The sequence below is a fragment of the Triticum aestivum genome, chromosome 1A (assembly GCF_018294505.1).
Source record: "Triticum aestivum cultivar Chinese Spring chromosome 1A, IWGSC CS RefSeq v2.1, whole genome shotgun sequence".
NCBI classification, from domain to species: domain Eukaryota; kingdom Viridiplantae; phylum Streptophyta; class Magnoliopsida; order Poales; family Poaceae; genus Triticum; species Triticum aestivum.
Window position 1 is genome coordinate 319,439,717 of NC_057794.1, and position 22,034 is coordinate 319,461,750.

Below are 22,034 nucleotides of genomic sequence, written 5' to 3' on the forward strand. Positions count from 1 at the left end.
TATAGATCAAGATGATGGAGATCATGGTGTCATGCCGGTGACGATGGAAATCATGACGATACTTTGGAGATGGAGATCAAAGGCACAAGATGATGATGGCCATATCATGTCACATATTTTGATTGCATGTGATGTTTATCTTTTATACATCTTATTTTGCTTAGTTCGACGGTAGCTTTATAAGATGATCTCTCACTAATTATCAAGGTACAAGTGTTCTCCCTGAGTATGCACCATTGCGAAAGTTCTTCGTGCTGAGACACCACGTGATGATCGGGTGTGATAGGCTCTACGTTCAAATACAACGGGTGCAAAACAGTTGCACACGCGGAATACTCAGGTTAAACTTGACGAGCCTAGCATATAACAGATATGGCCTCGGAACACGGAGACCGAAAGGTCGAGCGTGAATCATATAGTAGATATGATCAACATAGTGATGTTCACCATTGAAACTACTCCATCCCACATGATGATCGGACATGGTTTAGTTAATTTGGATCACGTGATCACTTAGAGGATTAGAGGGATGTCTATCTAAGTGGGAGTTCTTAAGTAATATGATTAATTGAACTTTAATTTATCATGAACTTAGTCCTAGTAGTATTAGCATATCTATGTTGTAGATCAATAGCTCGCGTTTAGCTCCCCTATTTTATTTTTGATATGTTCCTAGAGAAAACTAAGTTGAAAGATGTTAGTAGAAATGATGCGGATTGGATCCGTGATCTGAGGTTTATCCTCATTGCTGCATAGAAGAATTATGTCTTTGATGCACCGCTTGGTGACAAACCTATTGCAGGAGTAGATGCAGATGTTATGAACATTTGGCTAGCTCAATATGATGACTACTTTATAATTTAGTGCACCATGCTTAAATGGCTTAGAATCGGGACTTCAAAGACGTTTTGAACGTCATGGACCATATGAGATGTGCCAGGAGTTGAAGTTAATATTTCAAGAAAATACCTGAGTTGAGAGATATGAAGTCTCCAACAAGTTCTATAGCTAAAAGATGGAGGAGAATAGCTCAAGCAGTGAGCATGTGCTCAGATTGTCTGGGTACTACAATCGCTTAAATCAAGAGGGAGTTAATCTTCCAGATCAAATAGTGATTGACAGAATTCTCTAGTCACCATCACCAAGTTAGTAGAACTTCGTGATGAACTATGATATGCAAGGGATAACGGAAACGATTCCCAAGCTCTTCGTAATGCTGAAATCGACGAAGGTAGAAATCAAGAAAAATATCAAGTGTTGATGGTAGACAAGACCACTAATTTCAAGAAAAGGGCAAAGGGAAGAAGGGGAAATTCAAGAAGAACGGCAAGCAAGTTGCTGCTCAAGTGAAGAAGCCCAAGTCTAGTCCTAAGCCTGAGACTAAGTGCTTCTACTGCAAAGGGACTGGTCACTGGAAGCGGAACTGCCGGATAAGAAGGATGGCAAAGTGAACAAAGGTATATTTGATATATAGATTATTGATGTGTATTTTACTAGTGTTCGTAGCAACCCCTCGGTATTTGATACTGGTTCAGTTGCTAAGAGTAGTAACTCGAAACTGGAGTTGCAGAATGAACATAGACTAGTTAAGAGTGAAGTGACGATGTGTGTTGGAAGTGGTTCCAAGATTGATATGATCATCATCGCATACTCCCTATACTTTTGGGATTAGTGTTGAACCTAAATAAGTGTTATTCGGTGTTTGCGTTGAGCATGAATATGATTTGATCATGTTTATTGCAATACGGTTATTCATTTTAAGTAAGAGAATAAATTGTTGTTCTGTTTACATGAATAAAACCTTATATGGTTACACACCCAATGAAAATGGTTCGTTGGATCTCGATCATAGTGATACACATATTCATAATATTGAAACCAAAAGATGCAAAGTTAATAATGATGGTGCAATTTATTTGTGGCACTACCGTTTAGGTCATATTGGTGTAAAGCGCATGAAGAAAATCCATGCTGATGGGCTTTTGGAATCACTTGATTATGAATCAGTTGATTCTTGCGAACCATGCATCATGGGCAAGATGACTAAGACTCCGTTCTCCGGAACAATGGAGCGAGCAACAGATTTGTTGGAAATCATACATACTGATGTATGTGGTCCGATGAATATTGAGGCTCGTGGCAGGTATCATTATTTTCTGATCTTCATAGATGATTTGAGAAGATATGAGTATATCTACTTGATGAAACACAAGTCTGAAACATTTGAAAAGTTTGAAGAATTTCAGAGTGAAGTGGAGAATCATCGTAACAAAAATAAAAGTTTCTACGATATGATCGCAGAAGAAAAATATTTGAGTTACGAGTTTGGCCTTCAGTTAAAAAACAATGTGAAATAGTTTCACTACTCACGCCACCTGGAACACCACAACATAATGGTGTGTCTGAACGTCATAACCGTACTTTATTAGATATGGTGCGATCTATGATGTATCTTACCGATCTACCACTATCGTTTTGGGGTTATGCATTAGAGACAGTTGCATTCACGTTAAATAGGGCACCATCTAAATCCGTTGAGACGACACTGTATGAACTATGGTTTGGCAAGAAACCTAAGCTGTCGTTTCTTAAAGTTTGAGGTTGCAATGCTTATGTGAAAAAGTTTCAACCTGATAAGCTCAAATCCAAATCGGAGAAGTGCGTCTTCATAGGATACCCAAAAGAAAATGTTTTGTACACCTTCTATCACAGATCCGGAGGCAAGATATTCGTTGCTGAGAATGGATCCTTTCTAGAGAAGGAGTTTCTCTCGAAAGAAGTGAGTGGGAGGAAAGTAGAACTTGATGAGGTAACTGTACCTGCTCCCTTATTGGAAAGTAGTTCATCACAGAAATATGTTCCTGTGACTACTACACCAATTAGTGAGGAAGCTAATGATGATGATCATGTAACTTCAGATCAAGTTGCTACCGAACCTCGTAGGTAAACCAGAGTGAGATCCGCACCAGAGTGGTATGGTAATCCTGTTTTGGAGGTCATGTTACTTGACCATGACGAGCCTAAGAACTATGAGGAAGCGATGATGAGCCCAGATTCCGCGAAATGGCTTGATGCCATGAAATCTGAGATGAGATCCATGTATGAGAACAAAGTATGGACTTTGATTGAGTTTCCCATTGATCGGCGAGCCATTGAGATTAAATGGATCTTCAAGAGGAAGACGGACGCTGATAGTAGTGTTACTATCTACAAAGCTAGAATTGTCGCAAAAAAGTTTTTCGACAAGTTCAAGGTGTTGACTACGATGAGAGTTTCTCACTCGTATCTATGCTTAAGTCTGTCTGAATCATGTTAGCAATTGCCGCATTTTATGAAATCTGGCAAATGGATAAACAAAACTGCATTATTTAATGGATTTATTAAATAAGAGTTGTATATGATGCAACCAGAAGGTTTTGTCAATCCTAAAGGTACTAACAAAATATGCAAGCTCCAGCGATCCATCTATGGACTGGTGCAAGCATCTCGGAGTTGGAATATACGCTTTGATACGTTGATCAAAGCATATAGTTTTATACAGACTTGCGGTGAAGTCTGTATTTACAAGAAAGTGAGTGGGAGCACTACAGCATTTCTGATAAGTATATGTGAATGACATATTGTTGATCGGAGATAATGTAGAATTATTCTACAAAGCATAAAGGAATGTTTAAAAGGAGTTTTTCAAAGAAAGACCTCGGTGAAGCTGCTTACATATTGAGCATCAAGATCTATAGAGATAGATCAAGACGCTTGATAAGTTTTTCAATGAGTACATACCTTGGCAAGATTTTGAAGTAGTTCAAAATGGAACAGTCAAAGAAGGAGTTCTTGCCTGTGTTACAAGGTGTGAAGTTGAGTAAGACTCAAAACCCAACCACGACAGAAGATAGAGAGAGAATGAAAGTCATTCCCTATGCCTCAGCCATAGGTTCTATAAAGTATGCCATGCTATGTACCAGATCTATTGTGTACCTCACCATAAGTTTGGCAAGGGAGTACAATAGTGATCTAGGAGTAGATCACTAGACATTGGTCAAAATTATCCTTAGTGGAATAAGGATATGTTTCTCGATTATGGAGGTGACAAAAGGTTCATCGTAAAGGGTTACGTCGATGCAAGTTTTGACACTGATCCAGATGACTCAAAGTCTCAATCTGGATACATATTGAAAATGGGAGCAATTAGCTAGAGTAGCTCTGTGCAGAGCATTGTTGACATAGAAATTTGCAAAATACTTACGGATCTGAATGTGGCAGACCCGTTGACTAAAATTCTCTCACAAGCAAAACATGATCACACCTCAGTACTCTTTGGGTGTTAATCACATAGCGATGTGAACTAGATTATTGACTCTAGTAAACCCTTTGGGTGTTGGTCACATGTCGATGTGAACTATGGGTGTTAATCACATGGTGATATGAACTATTGATGTTAAATCACATGGCGATGTGAACTAGATTATTGACTCTAGTGCAAGTGGGAGACTGAAGGAAATATGCCCTAGAGGCAATAATAAAGTTATTATTTATTTCCTTATATCATGATAAATGTTTATTATTCATGCTAGAATTGTATTAACCGGAAACATAATACATGTGTGAATACATAGACAAACAGAGTGTCACTAGTATGCCTCTACTTGACTAGCTCATTGATCAAAGATGGTTATGTTTCCTAACCATAGACATGAGTTGTCATTTGATTAACGGGATCACATCATTAGGAGAATGATGTGATTGACTTGACCCATTCCGTTAGCATAGCACTTGATCGTTTAGTTTGTTGCTATTGCTTTCTTCATGACTTATACATGTTCCTATGACTATGAGATTATGTAACTCCCGTTTACCGGAGGAACACTTTGTGTGCCACCAAACGTCACAACGTAACTGGGTGATTATAAAGGTGCTCTACAGGTGTCTCCGAAGGTACTTGTTGGGTTGGCATATTTCGAGATTAGGATTTGTCACTCCGATTGTCGGAGAGGTATCTCTAGGCCCTCTCGGTAATGCACATCACTTAAGCCTTGCAAGCATTGCAACTAATGAGTTAGTTGCAGGATGATGAATTGTGGAACGAGTAAAGAGACTTGCTGGTAGCGAGATTGAACTAGGTACTGAGATACCGGCGATCGAATCTCGGGCAAGTAACATACCGATGACAAAGGGAACAATGTATGTTGTTATGCGGTCTGACCGATAAAGATCTTCGTAGAATATCTGGGAGCCAATATGAGCATCCAGGCTCCGCTATTAGTTATTGAACGGAGACGTGTCTCGGTCATGTCTACATTGTTCTCGAACCCATAGGGTCCGCACGCTTAAGGTTTCGATGACAATTATATTATGAGTTTATGAGTTTTGATGTACCGAAGGAGTTCAGACTCCTGGATGAGATCGGGGACATAACGAGGAGTCTCGGAATGGTCGAGACGTAAAGATCGATATATTGGACGACTATATTCGGACATCGGAAAGGTTCCGAGTGATTCGGGTATTTTTCGGAGTACTGGAGAGTTACGGGAATATGTATTGGGCCTTATTGGGCCATACGGGAAAGAAGGAAAAGGGCCTCAAGGGTGGCCGCACCCCTCCCCTTGGTCTGGTCTGAATTGGACAAGGGAAGGGGGGCGCCCCCTTCCTTCCTTCTCCTTTTCCCTTCCTCTTTTCCTATTCCATATGGGAGGTGGAATCCTACTAGGACTAGGGAGTCTTAGTAGGACTCCACACTTGGCGCGCCCTCTCCTAGGGCCGGCCTCCTCCTCCCTTGCTCCTTTATATACGGGTGCAGAGGGGCACCCCAAAGATACAACAATTGATCATTGATCTCTTAGCCGTGTGCGGTGCCCCCTTCTACCATAATCCTCGATAATATTGTAGCGGTGCTTAGGCGAAGCCCTGGGACGGTAGAACATCAAGATCGTCACCACGCCGTCGTGCTGACGGAACTCTTGCCCGACATTCTGCTGGATCGGAGTCTGGGGATCGTCATTGAGCTGAACGTGTGCTATAACTCAGAGGTGCCGTAGTTTCGGTGCTTGATCGGTCGGGCCGTGAAGACGTATGACTACATCAACCGCGTTGTGCTAATACTTCCACTTTCGGTCTACGAGGGTACGTAGACAACACTCTCCTCTCTCGTTGCTATGCATCACCATGATCTTGCGTGTGCGTAGGAAATTTTTGAAATTACTATGTTCCCCAACAAATAGGGCACCATCTAAATCCATTGAGACGACACCTTATGAACTGTGGTTTGGCAAGAAAACCAAGTTGTCGTTTCTTAAAGTTTGGGGCTGTGATGCTTATGTGAAAAAACTTCAACCTGATAAGCTCGAACCCAAGTCAGAGAAATGTGTCTTCATAGGATACCCAAAGGAGACTGTTGGGTACACCTTCTATCACAGATCCGAAGGCAAGATATTCGTTGCTAAGAATGGATCCTTTCTAGAGAAGGAGTTTCTCTCGGAAGAAGTGAGTGGGAGGAAAGTAGAACTCGATGAGGTAATTGTACCTGCTCCCTTATTGGAAAGTAGTTCATCACTGAAATCAGTTCCAGTGATTCCTACAGCAGTAAGTGATGAAGCTAATGATGATGATCATGAAACTTCTGATCAACTTACTACTGAACCTCGTAGGTCAACCAGAGTAAGATCCGCACCAGAGTGGTACGATACTCCTGTTCTGGACATCATGTTAATTGACCATGACGAACCTACGAACTATGTGGAAGCGATGATGAGCCCAGAATTCACAAAATGGCTTGAGGCCATGAAATCCGAGATGGGATCAATGTATGAGAACAAAATGTTGACTTTGGTTGACTTGCCCGATGATCGGCAGGCCATAGAGAATAAATGGATCTTCAAGAAGAAGACTGAGGCTGACGGTAATGTTACTGTCTACAAAGCTTGACCTGTTGTAAAAGGTTTTCGACAAGTTCAAGGAGTTGACTACGATGAGACCTTCTTACCCGTAGCGATGCTTAAGTCCGTCCGAATCATGTTAGCAATTGCTGCATTTTATGATTATGAAATGTGACAAATGGATGTCAAAACTGCATTTTTTGATGGATATCTTAAAGAAGAGTTGTATATGATGCAACCAGAAGGTTTTTTCGATCTAAAAGGTGCTAACAAAGTGTGCAAGCTCCAGAGATCCATTTATGGGTTGATGCAAGCCTCTCGGAGTTGGAATATACGCTTTGATAGCGTGATCAAAGCATATGGTTTTATACAGACTTTTGGAGAAGTCTATATTTACAAGAAAGTGAGTGGGAGCTTTGTAGCATTTCTAATATTATATGTAGATGACATATTGTTGATCGGAAATAATACTGAATTTCTGACATCAACCGCATTGTCATAACACTCCTGCTTATGGTCTACGAGGGTACGTAGACAACACTCTCCCCCCTCGTTGGTATGCATCACCATGATCTTGCGTGTGCGTAGGAATTTTTTTTGAAATTACTCTGTTCCCCAACAACTCATTATAAATTATCTTGCTATCAAACTACTAGTTACTTATAATTTCAATGCTTGCAAAGAATACCTTGCTGAAAACCACTTGTCATTTCCTTCTGCTCCTCGTTAGGTTCGACACTCTTACTTATAGAAAGGACTACGATTGATCCCATATACTTGTGGGTCATCATTCATCCAACCCCCACCGGGAACTGTTCATTCAACCCCAACCACATACGTCAAGAGGCAGCAGGTTCGATCGGCTTTAGTTAGCAGGAGTAGCGAAGGAATCCCTCGATAGACTTCAGTTAACAACCAGGGATCGATCAATCGCTCGGGTTCATTAACGTAGCTAGTGCAATCGCCCGGGTTCCGTAAGCGAATGCCTTGCTCGGGTTCAGTTAGAGCCCAACACCTCGCACACACACGCGTACGTACGTGTACGAGAGAAACGCGCAAGCCCTCCGTGCATCGCTTGGCCCTGACCACCCACCGTAGCCGGGAACTCCCCGATATTTTCCTTGCCCTCACTTCTACCACGGTTTTTTCCGTCATGGACGGCCCAAAGAATGTCATGGAGGTGCGTCTCCGGCCCACCCAGGACGAAAAGCCGATTTTCTGTCATGATATTTTGTCATAGAAGTAGGAGCTCACCACATCTATGATGATATCGAGTTTTGTCACAATTATCTTCATAGAAGTGTCATAAGCATGATAGGAAAAAAAAATCGGCCCAAAATCTCACGGATGTGTCTTTTTTTGTACTGGCCCTACCTGGCATGTATATAAGCCATAGAGTTTAGCCTGTAGAGGGAATCTAATCGCAATTACATTCACATAGCCCCAGGGTTAGACCTCTCCTTACGATCCCGAGTAGATCAAGCTTGTACTTGATACATCATCATCAATACAATCAAAGCAGGACGTAGGTTATTCTGAGGGCCCTTACCTGGTAAAAATTGTCTCCTTCGTCCCTGTTACTATACCACCGATCCGAGATCCACAGCTCGGGACCCACTACCCCGAGGTCTGCCGGTTTTTACCATCGACGTAGATGAAAAGGATTTCAAATGAACTGTGGACTTGCCAATACATTCAATGTATTGACCCTAGTGGCTAGAACGTATCATGTTGCAGGTGATGACTACGAGGAGTGACTTAGTAGGCTTTCGTGCCTCCACTCGACATGCTTCCCCGTGGTGTTGGTGGAGCTTACCAAGATGTCTACCTTAGATTTGCTTTTTTCCACTTGTTATGAACTATGTCTGCTTATTGTAATACTATGTATTTGACTAGCTTGTGGCTAGTCTGTAAGACTATTTGCTTTCTGGATCATGCAATGTAATAAAGGACGCATTAGTCTATGATACAACATCGGCACCATGTATGCCAATGATTCGATCTAGGGGTTGGCACAGAAACACACAGTGTATGCCTGAAAAGATGGGTCGTGGCATGAGCACAAACTTACTGCCGGAAGCACACATGTAAACTCGCAGGGGAGCACCACCACCACCCCTACAACATCTGCTAGAAATTTGGGGGAAGGGTCTCTGATCCGTACCTACTCGAGTCGTTGTCGGCCACCGCCGATCCCGCACCCGTTGTCGTCGCCATCGCGGTGGGTATGCCCTGGTCGCCTAAAGCCCTGCGCCGCCGCCCTCCTGAATCCAGGTTCTGTCGCTCCTCCCAGCCACATGAGCCACCGCCATTGCGGGATCTAATCCCTCTTCGATGCGTAACAAAGGCAGTTGCAAAACGCCTACCCTGAAATAAAAGCCCAATTGTAGGAAACGAACGCGGACGCGGATGTGGAGATGCTTGCGATAGTCTCATCAACATACGATCCGACGGTCACGAAACTGGCGGACGCACACGCCGATCATTCGGCTGAAGGTAAGCTTTTTCTTAATTAATCGGGTGATTTGGGACGGTTGCTTTTACACCACTCAAGGCATCGTCAATCATTATCCTCCCCAACAGATCATGGGTGATGCAGGTGGGATCGTGTGCCACCTGGAGGGAAAAGATTCGTCTTTCTCACGTCCTTGATTTCAGCATATTTCCAACCCAGGGTAATGCTACACGCACAACAATACATTACCACGCATACATGTAAAATCCACACTGTGCTAGTAGTACATTTTTTTCTTTTGCAGTTTTTCCCATATAATTATGTTGTCACCAGAAATACTATTCCCTCCTTGTACTAAATCAGCAACACTTATGGAACGGAGGGAGTAGTAAACAAGAAATCTAATGTCAGCATGTCACAATTTTCACTAGACAAATTCAAGGTCCAACTCAAAAGAACTGTATTACATGTCTTCAAGGAAATCATTTACTTACAAACAACACATGCTCCATCGTCTAGTTTTTGTATTGTAGGAGAAGAATGTTCATCTTGCCGTATGATACTTCCTTTGATTTTTTAAAAAGGTTTGCATGTTTTTTATTGCATACCAAGGTCGTTTCAAGCGCACCAATCATGTAAGTGTGCACCCGCTCGACTCAACTTGTAATTCTTCCAAATGACCACGAGCCTTGCTTTTGAAGAAAGAGGAAAAAATTAAGCGCCTTGTTTTTAGATCAAATGGAGTACATAAGAATAATGATATTATTTTTAAATCAAATAACATATATGGTTAATTATGCACAAATAGTGATGCCGTTTTAAATCAAGAGTCACACAGTATACGTAACTAAACATATACATGAGCGTCTACCATTACTGATGAGGACATCCCTACCATTGTTACACCCATAGTCTTTGCCGCTACACATGTACAAGTACCAGAAAAAAAGGACCAGCCACTAGAGCTCTCACACGCCAATTAGATTACCTGATACTCCTTCTGTTTCTGGATGTGTTTGAATTGATTAGGAATGAAGGGCCTATAATGAACAAGAGAGATTAGCATTGGAGCATGATGAAGCATGAAGCCGGAGAAAAAGGGGCGAAATGTGTTTCTTGATACAAAGTATTAGCATGTGTCAGCTATTTCTAGAACAAAAATATGGTGAAATGCATGCATATGCCACCTTACATGAGTGTTACACACAAAGCGGTGAAGAAACAAGTGACACAACACGTATATAATCAGTACCGCACACACAAGATCCCACGTATTTATAGAGTTAGGTGGCAAGCATGCACGCCGTCACGAACAAAGAGACGATCGACGATGAATCCAACTATGTATGCAGGTCGCTCACGCTTTTGACTTTACATTAGCATCCATCTTCTACATGTCATGCTAACTTGGATTTATAGCCCAAGGATATTGCTCGGTGTTTGTATATATGTATAACGCGAGAGCGACAAACTATTAATTAGTACATCATGCGTTGCATATCATCTTTATATATACCGCTAAAGTTTCAACCATATATACATTTATGGAGGCGGTTGGATAGATAGAGTGACATGCAATGTTTGCATTGATGCATGTACAACTTCATTAGAACCAATTGACTCGAAATATTTATTCAACGGTTCGCGGATAAACTGGACACTCACAACCAGCACAAAATTTAACTAGAAAATTGGCACCTGCATGCATTAACCGAGTCAATAGTTGTGTTGCATAAAATGACACGTGTCATTTGCCACAATCGAACATACACTGTGTCTGTTTTTGAGATATGATCAAATATATTTTAGTGCATTGCACATCTGTTATTGCTAGTATACTGAAATCGGTGGCGCGTACTGATCATGTTTTTGGTTCAATACTGAAATCGGTGGTACTATCATTTGTTCGTTTTGATGTGCTAAATTCAAAGATAGAGTGAAATATATGCATGGATGGTATTTTTGTGCACGACTCCAACCCTTATTGTGAAATCTCACGTAAAGAGTAAATACATATGTATATGCTTGACATGATTTTCTTTTTTCCGGTAGTACAAGCAGTCTGTGACCGTATCAATTCTCCACTTGAACTCCCTGCCCCAATATATTTCTAAGATGCATTTCCATGTGAAAAGAAATGCCATCCTGCCCATACATTAACTTAAGCAGGGGAAGCATAATGCAGGTGGTTAAGTTAATTAATCACCCAGATTTTTTTTGCCTAATCATTAAAAAGGGCCACATGGCCATTTATTACCTGGAAAGGGAGGGATTAACCCACAACATGCCAATGTATGGCCATTTTTATACTCCTCCGCCTTCTCCAGGCACGCGTGGCTTCTCCAACCGAAACGCATGACACATGGGCCAAGCAAGGTCACGGGCCCACAGCTCAGTGGCGTCTGCGTGCGGTGCACCGCGTCGGTTTCGCCTGGGCGAGTGGTGATGAGGGGTCCGCGTTAATCGCCAGGCACGTTCTGCACCTCTTTCGCTCTCCGCGCGGGCCCACGGCACAGCTGTTATAATGTGGTCTTGTCTGCTCCTTCTCTCTCTCTCCTCGTCCTTCCTTTTTATCTCTCTCTTTCTGCCGTTTCTCCTAACTAATTTTGTTCTCTCATGCTTATCTCTCTCTTTTTTTTTCTGGCTTTGAAGGTTAAAAATAAATCTTGCTGCGATTAATTGTTTCCCTGCCGTTTAAATTAGCTTCATCGAAATGTTTTGATGGGCGATCAATACTACTGCAGTGTTGGAAAAGGATGCCAGAAGCTATAGTACTTGGAGGAAATGATAGTACAAGGGTAAGTTACTGGTAAAAAATGGTTAATCCGGCGGATAACATATGACTAAGGCCTTGTTCGTTTAATCCTCCTCCCAAGGGGATTGGAGTGGATTGGAGAGGAATTTGGCTTGTAGGGGATCTAATCACCCTCAATCCCTGCCAATCCCCCTCACAAACCACCTCAACCGAACAAGGCCTGAGGTAGATATATTGTATGGGGAAGGGAAATGCCTAAGATCACCACAGAATCCAACATATTCCTCCATGGGGATCGAGGTAGGGGAGTTTTGTAGAGGGGTATTTGTGCTCCCCTCCCTTTCATTACAAGCCTCCCCCCATCCCATCTCTCTCTCTCCATGCTGCTCACATGTTTCTCTCTCTCTACCATACTACCATTGTCCGGCAGGCACTCCTCTCCCTCTCCCCCGTCCTTTGGGTTTTTAACTAGCAGAGGGGGGTAAAGCCACCCTGACAGCGCAGCATCTCCTTTGTTTTATCTCCCACATCATCCCCCTCATCGTCGTCTGCACACAACAAACAGCCCTCTCTCCTCTCGCTGTACTCAACATTTCACTTCTCTCTCAACCCCCCTCCCTCTTTCTCTCTCCTTCACAGCTATCATATTCTCGTCCCCTCTCTCTCCTCCAATCCACCCTATTATTTATTGCAGGCTTACTGAAGGTATCTTAATTCTTTTTTCCTCTCCCTTCTCCCCCCTCCTCTCTCCCTTGCAGAGGGTATTTTTCTTGTGCCAGGCTTCCTTCCTGTACTAGAGCTCCTCTATTCCTCCTCCTCTTCTTCTTCTTCTTCTTCTTCTTCTTCTTCGTCCCTGACCTGCCTACCACCACCTCATCTCTGTTTCTTTCCCTTTCCCCCCGCTCTCCTTCTCTCTCCGTGCTCTTTCTGGCTGTCCTGGCCTCCCATCTTTTTCACCTCCCTCTCATGTACTGATCATTCCATCACCTCCATTCCCTATGCGCCTCTGGTAACGCTTTGCCGGCGACGTGCACCCAGTGTGTACTAGCATGCAGCAGCAGCAGCAGCAGCCGCAGCATCAGGGTGGAGGCCCGGGCCAGCAGTTCGGCCTGCATCCCCCAGAGATGCCGCCATTCTCGCCGTCTAGGAGCACCGGCCAGCAGCGGATCTCGATGGCCGAGGCGCCCTCGCCCATCAGCAGCCGCCCGCCGGCGCCTGGGCCGCCGCCGCCGCAGCAGCAGCTCAACAACGAGCTAGCAGGTGCCGGCGCCGTGGGCTTCGACGAAGAGGCGCTCGCGGCCGGCGAGGAAGGCTTGGGCGGCGGCGCCGGAGGAAACCGGTGGCCGCGGCAGGAGACCCTGGCGCTGCTCAAGATCCGGTCGGACATGGACGCCGCCTTCCGGGACGCCACCCTCAAGGGCCCACTCTGGGAAGAGGTCTCCAGGTAAATTACAACCCACTCGAATTGACCTCCGCCAGGCAATTGCGCACGCCGTCGCCGGCATCGCCGTCCCTGGAGGCCGGAAATTGTCGTCGCCGTAATGCCGCATGAAATCTCGGCGGCGGCGTGCTGTGATTTCCGTCCGCCGTGGCTGTTTAATTACCGGCTAAAAAACACTTCTTTTTACACTTTTGCCTTAACTATGCTTCACGAGCACAGTGACTTTTTTTCCATTTTAAAATCATATCGCTCTCCTTCCCCACCTTTCCCTGATTTTTTTTGTCCAACCATCTCTTCGACATGAGAGCTACTACTACTCCCGTAAGCTTCAGATCCGGGGGCATCAATCCCAGAGAAGCTGTCTTTTACTCCGGCACTCTGAATTTCTGCAAGCAAAAGTTGGATTTTGATTCCCGATTTAATCTATTTTGCATTCTTCTTGGGATTTGCCATTCTTGCTAGTAGTGCTGCATGTATGCATATGCCTTTCTTTATCTTTTGCATTTGGGTGCCCAAATCGAGTAAAATTCTACCGGTACATGCATGCAGCTTTTGTGTGAGAGTTACGGTTTACTTGCATGATGTGTGAGTTCGTATGTTTGCAATTGTGGTTGTAGCGTAGAGCTCCATTGACGAGGTTCTTTTCTTTTGTGCTGTTGATGCTCATGATGATTGGTGTTGGTGGTGGTTGGCAGGAAGCTGGCCGAGGAGGGGTACAGGCGGAACGCCAAGAAGTGCAAGGAGAAGTTCGAGAACGTTCACAAGTACTACAAGCGCACCAAGGACAGCCGCGCCGGCCGCAACGACGGCAAGACGTACCGCTTCTTCCGGCAGCTCGAGGCGATGCAAAGCACGTCCGGTGTGACGGCGGCTCCGATGGCATCGGCCCCGCCGCCGGCGACAGCCGTTGGGGTGCCTGGGGTGGTGGGACCCACGGCTCTACGGCCCCTCGCCGAGCCGCCGCCTGTTGGTGCCGCGGCCGCCGCCACGGCTGGCCTGCCGACGCCAGTGGTAGTGGGCAACTTGAGCTTCTCAACGTCCAACACGGAGGAGTACTCGGACGAGGACGACTCGGACGACGAGGGCACCGACGACATGGGCGGCGGCGCCGACGAGCGAGGGAAGAGGAAGCGGACGTCGGAGGGTGGCGCCGCGGCTGGTTCTGGCGGCGAGGCCGGGAGCGGCAAGATGATGAGGTTCTTCGAGGGGCTGATGAAGCAGGTGATGGAGCGTCAGGAGGCGATGCAGCAGCGGTTCCTGGAGGCCATCGAGAAGCGGGAGCAGGACCGCATGATCCGCGAGGAGGCGTGGCGGAGGCAGGAGATGGCGCGCCTGGCGCGCGAGCAGGAGATCCTCGGGCAGGAGCGCGCCATGGCTGCTACCCGCGACGCCGCTGTGCTCTCCTTCATACAGAAGATCACCGGGCAGACCATCCCCATGCCGTCCATCGCCGCGCAGGCCATTACATTCATGCCACCGCCGCCGCCTTCGCAGCCTCACGCCACGCCCATAGCATACTCCGCCGCGCCAGTTCATCCACGACCGCCGTCTTCGCAGCCACCTGCCACGCACTCGCCGCCTCAACCTCAACCCTCGCCACGGCAGCAGAAGCCGCCAACAATGCCGCCCGTGACGCCGCAGCCGCACAAGTCGCCGGCTCCAGCGACGCCACAGCTACAGCAGCAAGCGCCGGCCGTAAATTCAAGCTGCATGGACATCGTCGTGGCGCCCTCGGAAGCGCCGCACGACTCGTCGGGCTACGACGGGTCCGGTGGCGGCAGCGGACCGACATCGTCGCGGTGGCCCAAGGCGGAGGTGCACGCGCTGATCCAACTGCGGAGCAACCTGGACATGAGGTACCAAGAGGCCGGGCCCAAGGGACCGCTCTGGGAAGAGATCTCCGCCGGCATGCGGCGGATGGGCTACAACCGGAGCTCCAAGCGGTGCAAGGAGAAGTGGGAGAACATCAACAAGTACTTCAAGAAGGTGAAGGAGAGCAACAAGAAGCGGCCCGAGGACTCCAAGACGTGCCCCTACTTCCACCAGCTCGAGGCGCTCTACCGCAACAAGGCGGCGCTCGGCTCCCCCTCCGGCGCCGGCGGCGCACTGGCTTTGCCGCCGCCCGCAGTGCACGCCAATGCAGCTCCCCAGGAGCGCATCGAGGCGTTCACCGTCGCGGCGCCGATCTCGCAGACGGCTCCACAGCAGCCACCTGTGGCCAAGAACGACGCCAGCAACGCCGGGAACGGCAACGGTAATGGCGGCGGCGCGTCGGCAGGAGTCTCCGGGGGAGCGCAAAGGCTGGCGGCGAGCAACGGCGGCAGCAGGTTCGTCTTCGGCGAAGCAGGCGGAGACGCGGCGGCGAAAAAGGTAATTAAGCTCGAAAATATGTGCATTCTGGATGTGGCCATAGCCATTTGGCGCGTACATGTGGTACCCTGCTGTTCGTTTCTTCCGTGATCCAATGCTGATTGCATAACACTGCGCATTTAAAGCCAGAAGGCATCATGAAGGAGACGACGATGGAGCAGAGGCAGCCACAGCCGCAGCCGCAGGCGGCGCAGCAGGCTGCGATCAACAGCTACAACCGTACGGGCGGCGGCGGCGCCGAGAGCGACAACATGGACGAGGACGACGAGGACGAGGACGACTACGAGGACGAGGACGAGGAGGACGACCTCGACGGCAACAAAACGCAGTACAAGATCCAGTTCCAGGGGCAGCAACAACATCAGAATCAGCATCAACAGCACCACCACAACGTTGTCAGGCCGAACGCCACCTCGTCCGGCGGCGGCAACCCGCCTGGCGCTGCCGCTCCCAGCGCGCCGGCGGCGGCAACGACGACAGCCGGATCTTTCCTGGGCATGGTCCAGTAGATCCATCCATCACCCCGGTGACTAGCTCTCTCTCTCCCCATACCCCAATCAATTCCATCGGTGGCTTTCTACCTTCTCTTTCTCTCTTTCTTGTACCATTTGTATCTACCTACCTGTCGCATCTTCCATCCCCGTCCATATATCTCGGCACCTCCAGACCTAGAGCTCAAGAGCTCTCTCCTCCTCCACCAAGCTCCAGCACCCCTCATATGCACATGCACGTAGCAACGACGACATGTCCATGTCAGAATCATTCGCCTGCATGCATGCATATGCATGCGCATCGTCGTCGACGTTGCTACTCCGATATACACCTTCCCTTTACATGTCCAGCTAGCGGCTGCATCCGTTTCTTGATTCGTTGCTGTGTTAATTACAGTGTTACAGTAAAAAAATGGTGGTCTGGTTATTTATTGATTTGTCGTGGTGATTAATAAGAACCCTTCTTGCCGGAGGGCTTCACTGAGAGGTTAATCACTACTACATCGGGGTGGTAAAAAACCCCGGTAATAAGATCGATCCAGCTCGCGCGCGGTTAAAATGAAGAGAAGAGCGTGTGCTTGTTACTTTCGTCAATTTGGTGCATACGGCTACTGCCCCACAGTGTGGTACTGTACGTGCTGCAATGGAACGGTGAAAAATGAAAAAGGATCGACGGTACTGGCCTGCAGGCCATGAGGAAGAAGGTGCTGGAGCATATGCGGATTTTTTTTCCTTTTTATCTTCTATATATTTTTTCTTTCGAAATTACCCAAATTGTCCATTATGTATTACCGAGCTTTTCTTCTTCTTACCAACTGTTTTTACTGAACTATTACAGTGTATACTTGTGACATACTATATCCTATATTCTTGCTGTGCTTGCACCAGCATTCTTCTGAGTATATATGAACTCCATCACTGCATGCCTACTGTGTTTTCTGTATTTTAATGGCTAGAGGCAGATGCAGGATAAAGTTACATGTTCACCTCTGATTATACTCTAGATCTGATGCCTAAATTATTGTAAGCTTATTCTGGTTTTAGATCCCATAAGGATCTCTCTTCCAAATATTATTACTACAATGCCATGGTTAGTACGAACCCTTGGGGTGTAGTATAGTCCTCACATGCATGCCAACCTACATTACCATGCTATATGAAATGTAATAGCAAGAGGAGGCACACAAATAGTTTTTCTACAACTACAAATATGTACCGTAAGCGAGCTAGAAACGATTGTGATATTACAATCACCTAATAACAAGGTACATGAGCGGTCTTGCGCTAATAATCAACACCTAAGTATAACTCCGTTGTTATTCTACAATCTATGGAATAGATGAGCGGCCTTGTGCTCCTATCACATTTATGGATTCCGGTATTAGAATATGAAATTAATAATTCTACTCAAACCATCAATGGTGTGAAAAGAAGGATTCAATGATTTGTTTGACCTAATTCAATACATTGCAAAACGCACCAGTTTAGGGGGTCGAGGGAAAGAGAGAACGGACATCATAGTCCAATGCCAAGTCACAAATTATGCTACAAGGCACAAAGAAGTTGTTCAGTAGCAAGATATATAAAAGAACAATATGTGGCAAAAAGGCGTTGAGTCTGCTGCGGCCACCAAGACAATTGAGGCCAGGGCCACTACCACCCCTAGGAGAAGCTACCCATGCCATCGATGGTAGCATTCTTACTCGATCATTGGTAGGTGTTGAAATATGTATGAAATATGTGTGTGTATGTGTCTAGCCTATCAGCTTATGTCTAGTCACTTGTATATAAACGTCCCAAGCTACAAGTGTTTGAATCAAACACCTAACCCTTAACTAATTACATGTCCGGTTGTTGCTCGACACGTACACACGCGTATTCGACCCATATAACAACTTTGCAAATATTACCTCGCCGTCTTGAAGCCGCCATCCATGAACCTTCGTGTGTACATTGAACTTGAACTATTAATCTTGAGCTCCACTGCTATTTTCTTGACAACCGTTGCAACTGGAGTCATGTGATCCAGTAGGTTAGACACAAACCATCAAGCGATTGTGCGATGTTGATTTAGTACTACATGCGGAGGAGCGTCCATTTCATCCCTTGGGGAGTAGGTAAGATTGCCAACCCTCATTAACAAATACCGATGTAGTGCTGTGATTACCTGTCCTAAGATAATTGACCACACATCGGATTTCTAACAGTGGGTTTGTCACAAGTATGTGTATGGTCTTCTAGGAGCCGGGAATGGAATTCTTTGCTATATTGAAAAGTCCATCCCTTTTTGTGTCATTGTCGACCGCTGTAAACTCAATTCTCCCTCCTGCGGGACTTAGCATCGCAGCCAAAGTTGTTAAAATCCGAGGTTTTGAAGCTGACTCTTTGGCAATATCACAAATCATAGGAATACAATTGTTAGGATTGTAAAATGATAAATTCTACTTGTTAGAATCGTAGAACAAAGCTATACAAAATCATAGCACTAGTCAAATTAATTTGGATCTTGTAGAATCACACAATAGAATCAAGATGCACGCAACCTTGATTGTTGGTTCGGCTTGCCCACTCTAAGAAGCATGTACGGATTTTGAGGAGAAAGACAAAGGATTGGAGGCGAGGTTGGGTTTTTTGTGTGGAAAAGGAGGTGACCTCCTACATCTGCATCACTGGGATGCACACACAACCAACTTTATTATGTATCAACCATTTGTCATAAAAAAATAGAAAACGGAAAAAAGACCATGCACGACCGGTCGATAACAACAATACATGACTACAGACATAACCTAGATATTTGAAGGCTACGAGGGTAAAAGTCTTTGTTTGAAGAGTTTTTCGTTGGGCCAAAAGGATTGTCACCAATGGAGTGATATAATTTTTTTATTACACCCATGAGTACCATCTTTAATTGTCGGGAGGGAGTTATGAACTCAGCAAAAATGCCGCCTATTCGAAATATGTTTTTGCTTCAAAATGATTTTGTATTCGGATTAGGGATGTCTTTGACCAATTCTAACATTGCGGAGGAAACACATTCTAGAGAAGAATCCTCACCAAATCACACACTTGATACACTCCGGGTGGCGCTTCAAAATTGTACCTGGGCGTACGTGGTGGAGATGAGATGCCCTATTTTTGGCTGACTCGGAGTTAGCGCCAGGGTGTCGATAGAATACTGATCCATTTGGCAAGCATACAAAATTGGTTTGGGGTCAGGGCTGGCAGCGGCGGCAGCAGCTGGGGATCCGTATAGAAACGGTTGAAGCGCGTGGGGTGGCGTGCCCTGCCATAAAAAGTTAGAAAGATAGGGGCGCTGTGGGATTGATGCCTCCTGTTTAATTGTTGGGAGAAGGTGGAGGTTGCAGCTGCGGGCGCTCGCTCACCACGGGCGCACCGCACATGCATCCCTTTTCTACTGCTAGTACTGCCTTTTAAAATTACTGTATTATTTACTTCGTTATATTTTTCTAAACAACGTGAGAATTCTTAGTTTATGTTTTGACTACTGGGAAGAAACGAGTTGGACTCGGTTTGGAAAACATCTCTCTTTCCTTGGCTTGGGCAATTGGCATGAGAAGGGAGGGCCGGCTCTACTTTGTTCTGGCTGCATGCAGGCTGAATGATGCACATGGGAAGGTCGGGAAAAAAAAGGGGGTGTGAAATTAGGGCTCTGGCATGCACAGAGGAGCCCACGCTGCAATCTTGTACCCTTTTGTTTTGCGCCCTTTTCTTCTTTTCACCACTGGCATTTACTCGGCATCTTTTACCTTGTCATAAAAAAAGAGAGTAAGAACTCATGCATCAGTGAGCAGCTAGAGAGGACCAATTAAATTGCATGCCAACAAATGTTGTTTGTTCATGAGGTTTACCTTTTCTACAAACAGTTTGAGTAGTAGTAGTAACACACATCCATCAATGCACATAGTTTTACAGCGGTAAGAAAAGGCTAGCCGATCCAACGTTAAAGGCACTGCACGGAGGCATTCAAAGTCCAGTAAAAACACAATTTCTTACTACCTGCTTTGGTAAGTAATTATCCGCAGCACGCCAGTACGCACACACTGAGAAGTTTTTTTTGGAAGGGTGCACACACAGACTAAGCAGTTGTGCATGACAAAGGCAAGCTCGTCAGAAAAAAAAAGTCCCTCGCATGCAGCTGTAGATGCAGAGCGGCCGGCTGCAGAAGATTCTTTTGGTGTGTGAGAGTAGAGTAGGTTTTTAGTAGTACTACAAAATTCTGTCGCGGTAAATGATGCGTCATGTACAGGGTAAAAGGGTAAAAAAAGAGAAAGATGGAAGAAAGGCACAGTGCATGAATTCTCATGCTCGGCAGCATGTGCGGTGACTCCGCGCTTCACGAGACGCTGTTACCTGAGAGTGGGACAGTACTGAAAAACCTCAAGAAACTTCGCTAGGTCAACACCCCGGTGCTACACAGGATATTTTATTTCACCTTTTTTTCTTCCTAAAATGAATGTAAACAAGTTTTGGGATTTCATTTCAACCCATAAATAAAAAGAAAGAAAGGATGATAATGAGATGCTATGGCGTGTTTTTTTAGGACGCCGATAAGTGCCACACGTGTGGGCGTTAGGGAGTCCGCCCACACATTTTGTGTGGTGTATAAGAGGAACAGGCCACACACCTACGTGTGGGCAAAACAATTAGCGCCCACACGCTTTTTTTCCCCTCCCGATCCCTCTCACACGTGTGCGTGTGGGCGAAGTTGATAACGCCCACACGTCCATATGTCAGGCCTCGTACCTCCTGGTCCCGCACGCCACGCGTGACGGTCACCGCGCGCCCGCAGTTGCCATGGTCCAGACCCTCGTCCATGTTCGTTTAATTGCAGTTGCCATGTCGCTGAATTACGGTTGCCATGTCGGACAACTTCAGTTGCCATGGTTGCTCAACTGCAGTTGCCATGTATGGTCTGATCTAATGTAGTTGCCATGATTTCATAACTTTAGGAGTTGCCACATACTAACACTAGGCAGTTGAGAGAGTTGCCATGTGCTCACAAGCATGCTAGGGCAGTTGCCATGTAAAAAGGAAGAGTTGCCATCTGCTTGCGTGCATGTTAGGGCAGTTGCCATGTACATGCACGTTAGGACAGTTGCCATGTATCATGCAAAAACATATGGCAACTCGGTAAAAGAGAGTTGCCATCTGCTTACGTGCACACTAGAAAGTTGCCGTGTACCCTGCAAAACACATGGCAAACTCGGGTAAAAAAAGAGAGTTGCCACCTGCTTATAAAAGCACACTAGGGGCAGTTGCCATGTGCAGTGCAAAAACACATGGCAACTAGCAGCTTGGGTGTGGGAGAGGAGAAGGGCGTGTCGGCAAGATGCCAAATGCCCACACACTAGCCCTTGTGTGTGCGTGCAAAGTGGCGTGTGGGCGAACTGCTGAACGCCCACACACCAACCCCTCCTGTGTGGTGAAATGGCCGTGTGGGCGACCGGCTGAACGCCCACACACCAGGCCAGTCCTACGTGGTACTAAAACATGCTAAGATTCGTGCGCTCACGAACGGACGCGGATCCACGCGTGTGGGCGAGATGCAAACGCCCACACGTATGGACGTTAACATTTCTGTTTTTTTAACACAGTACATAGGCAAGCGCTCGTACATACGCGAATATAC

General features: G+C 46.0%; 1 protein-coding gene across 2 annotated transcripts; it reads left to right on the top strand.

Annotated features, from left to right (window-relative positions):
* The first annotated feature begins 12,533 nt into the window (after positions 1 to 12,533).
* LOC123048374 (trihelix transcription factor GTL1) lies at positions 12,534 to 17,304 on the top strand. Of its 2 annotated transcripts, none has more exons than XM_044471497.1 (3): positions 12,534 to 13,523; positions 14,216 to 15,890; positions 16,020 to 16,310. In XM_044471497.1, exons 1-3 carry the CDS (start codon positions 13,129 to 13,131, stop codon positions 16,029 to 16,031), a joined length of 2,082 nt encoding a protein of 693 aa, XP_044327432.1. In that variant the 5' UTR covers positions 12,534 to 13,128; the 3' UTR covers positions 16,032 to 16,310. The 2 variants fall into 2 exon arrangements, with proteins under 2 accessions (XP_044327432.1, XP_044327427.1); XM_044471492.1 differs by having other exon boundaries at positions 12,562 to 13,523; positions 16,016 to 17,304.
* The last annotated feature ends 4,730 nt before the right edge of the window (positions 17,305 to 22,034 follow it).

Coding starts and splice junctions, on each gene's coding strand:
- LOC123048374 (XM_044471492.1), top strand. CDS start 13,129: ATGCAGCAGCAGCAGCAGCAGCCGCAGCATCAGGGTGGAGGCCCGGGC. Junction 13,524..14,215: donor CTCTGGGAAGAGGTCTCCAG/GTAAATTACAAC, acceptor GGTGGTTGGCAG/GAAGCTGGCCGAGGAGGGGT. Junction 15,891..16,015: donor GAGACGCGGCGGCGAAAAAG/GTAATTAAGCTC, acceptor GCGCATTTAAAG/CCAGAAGGCATCATGAAGGA.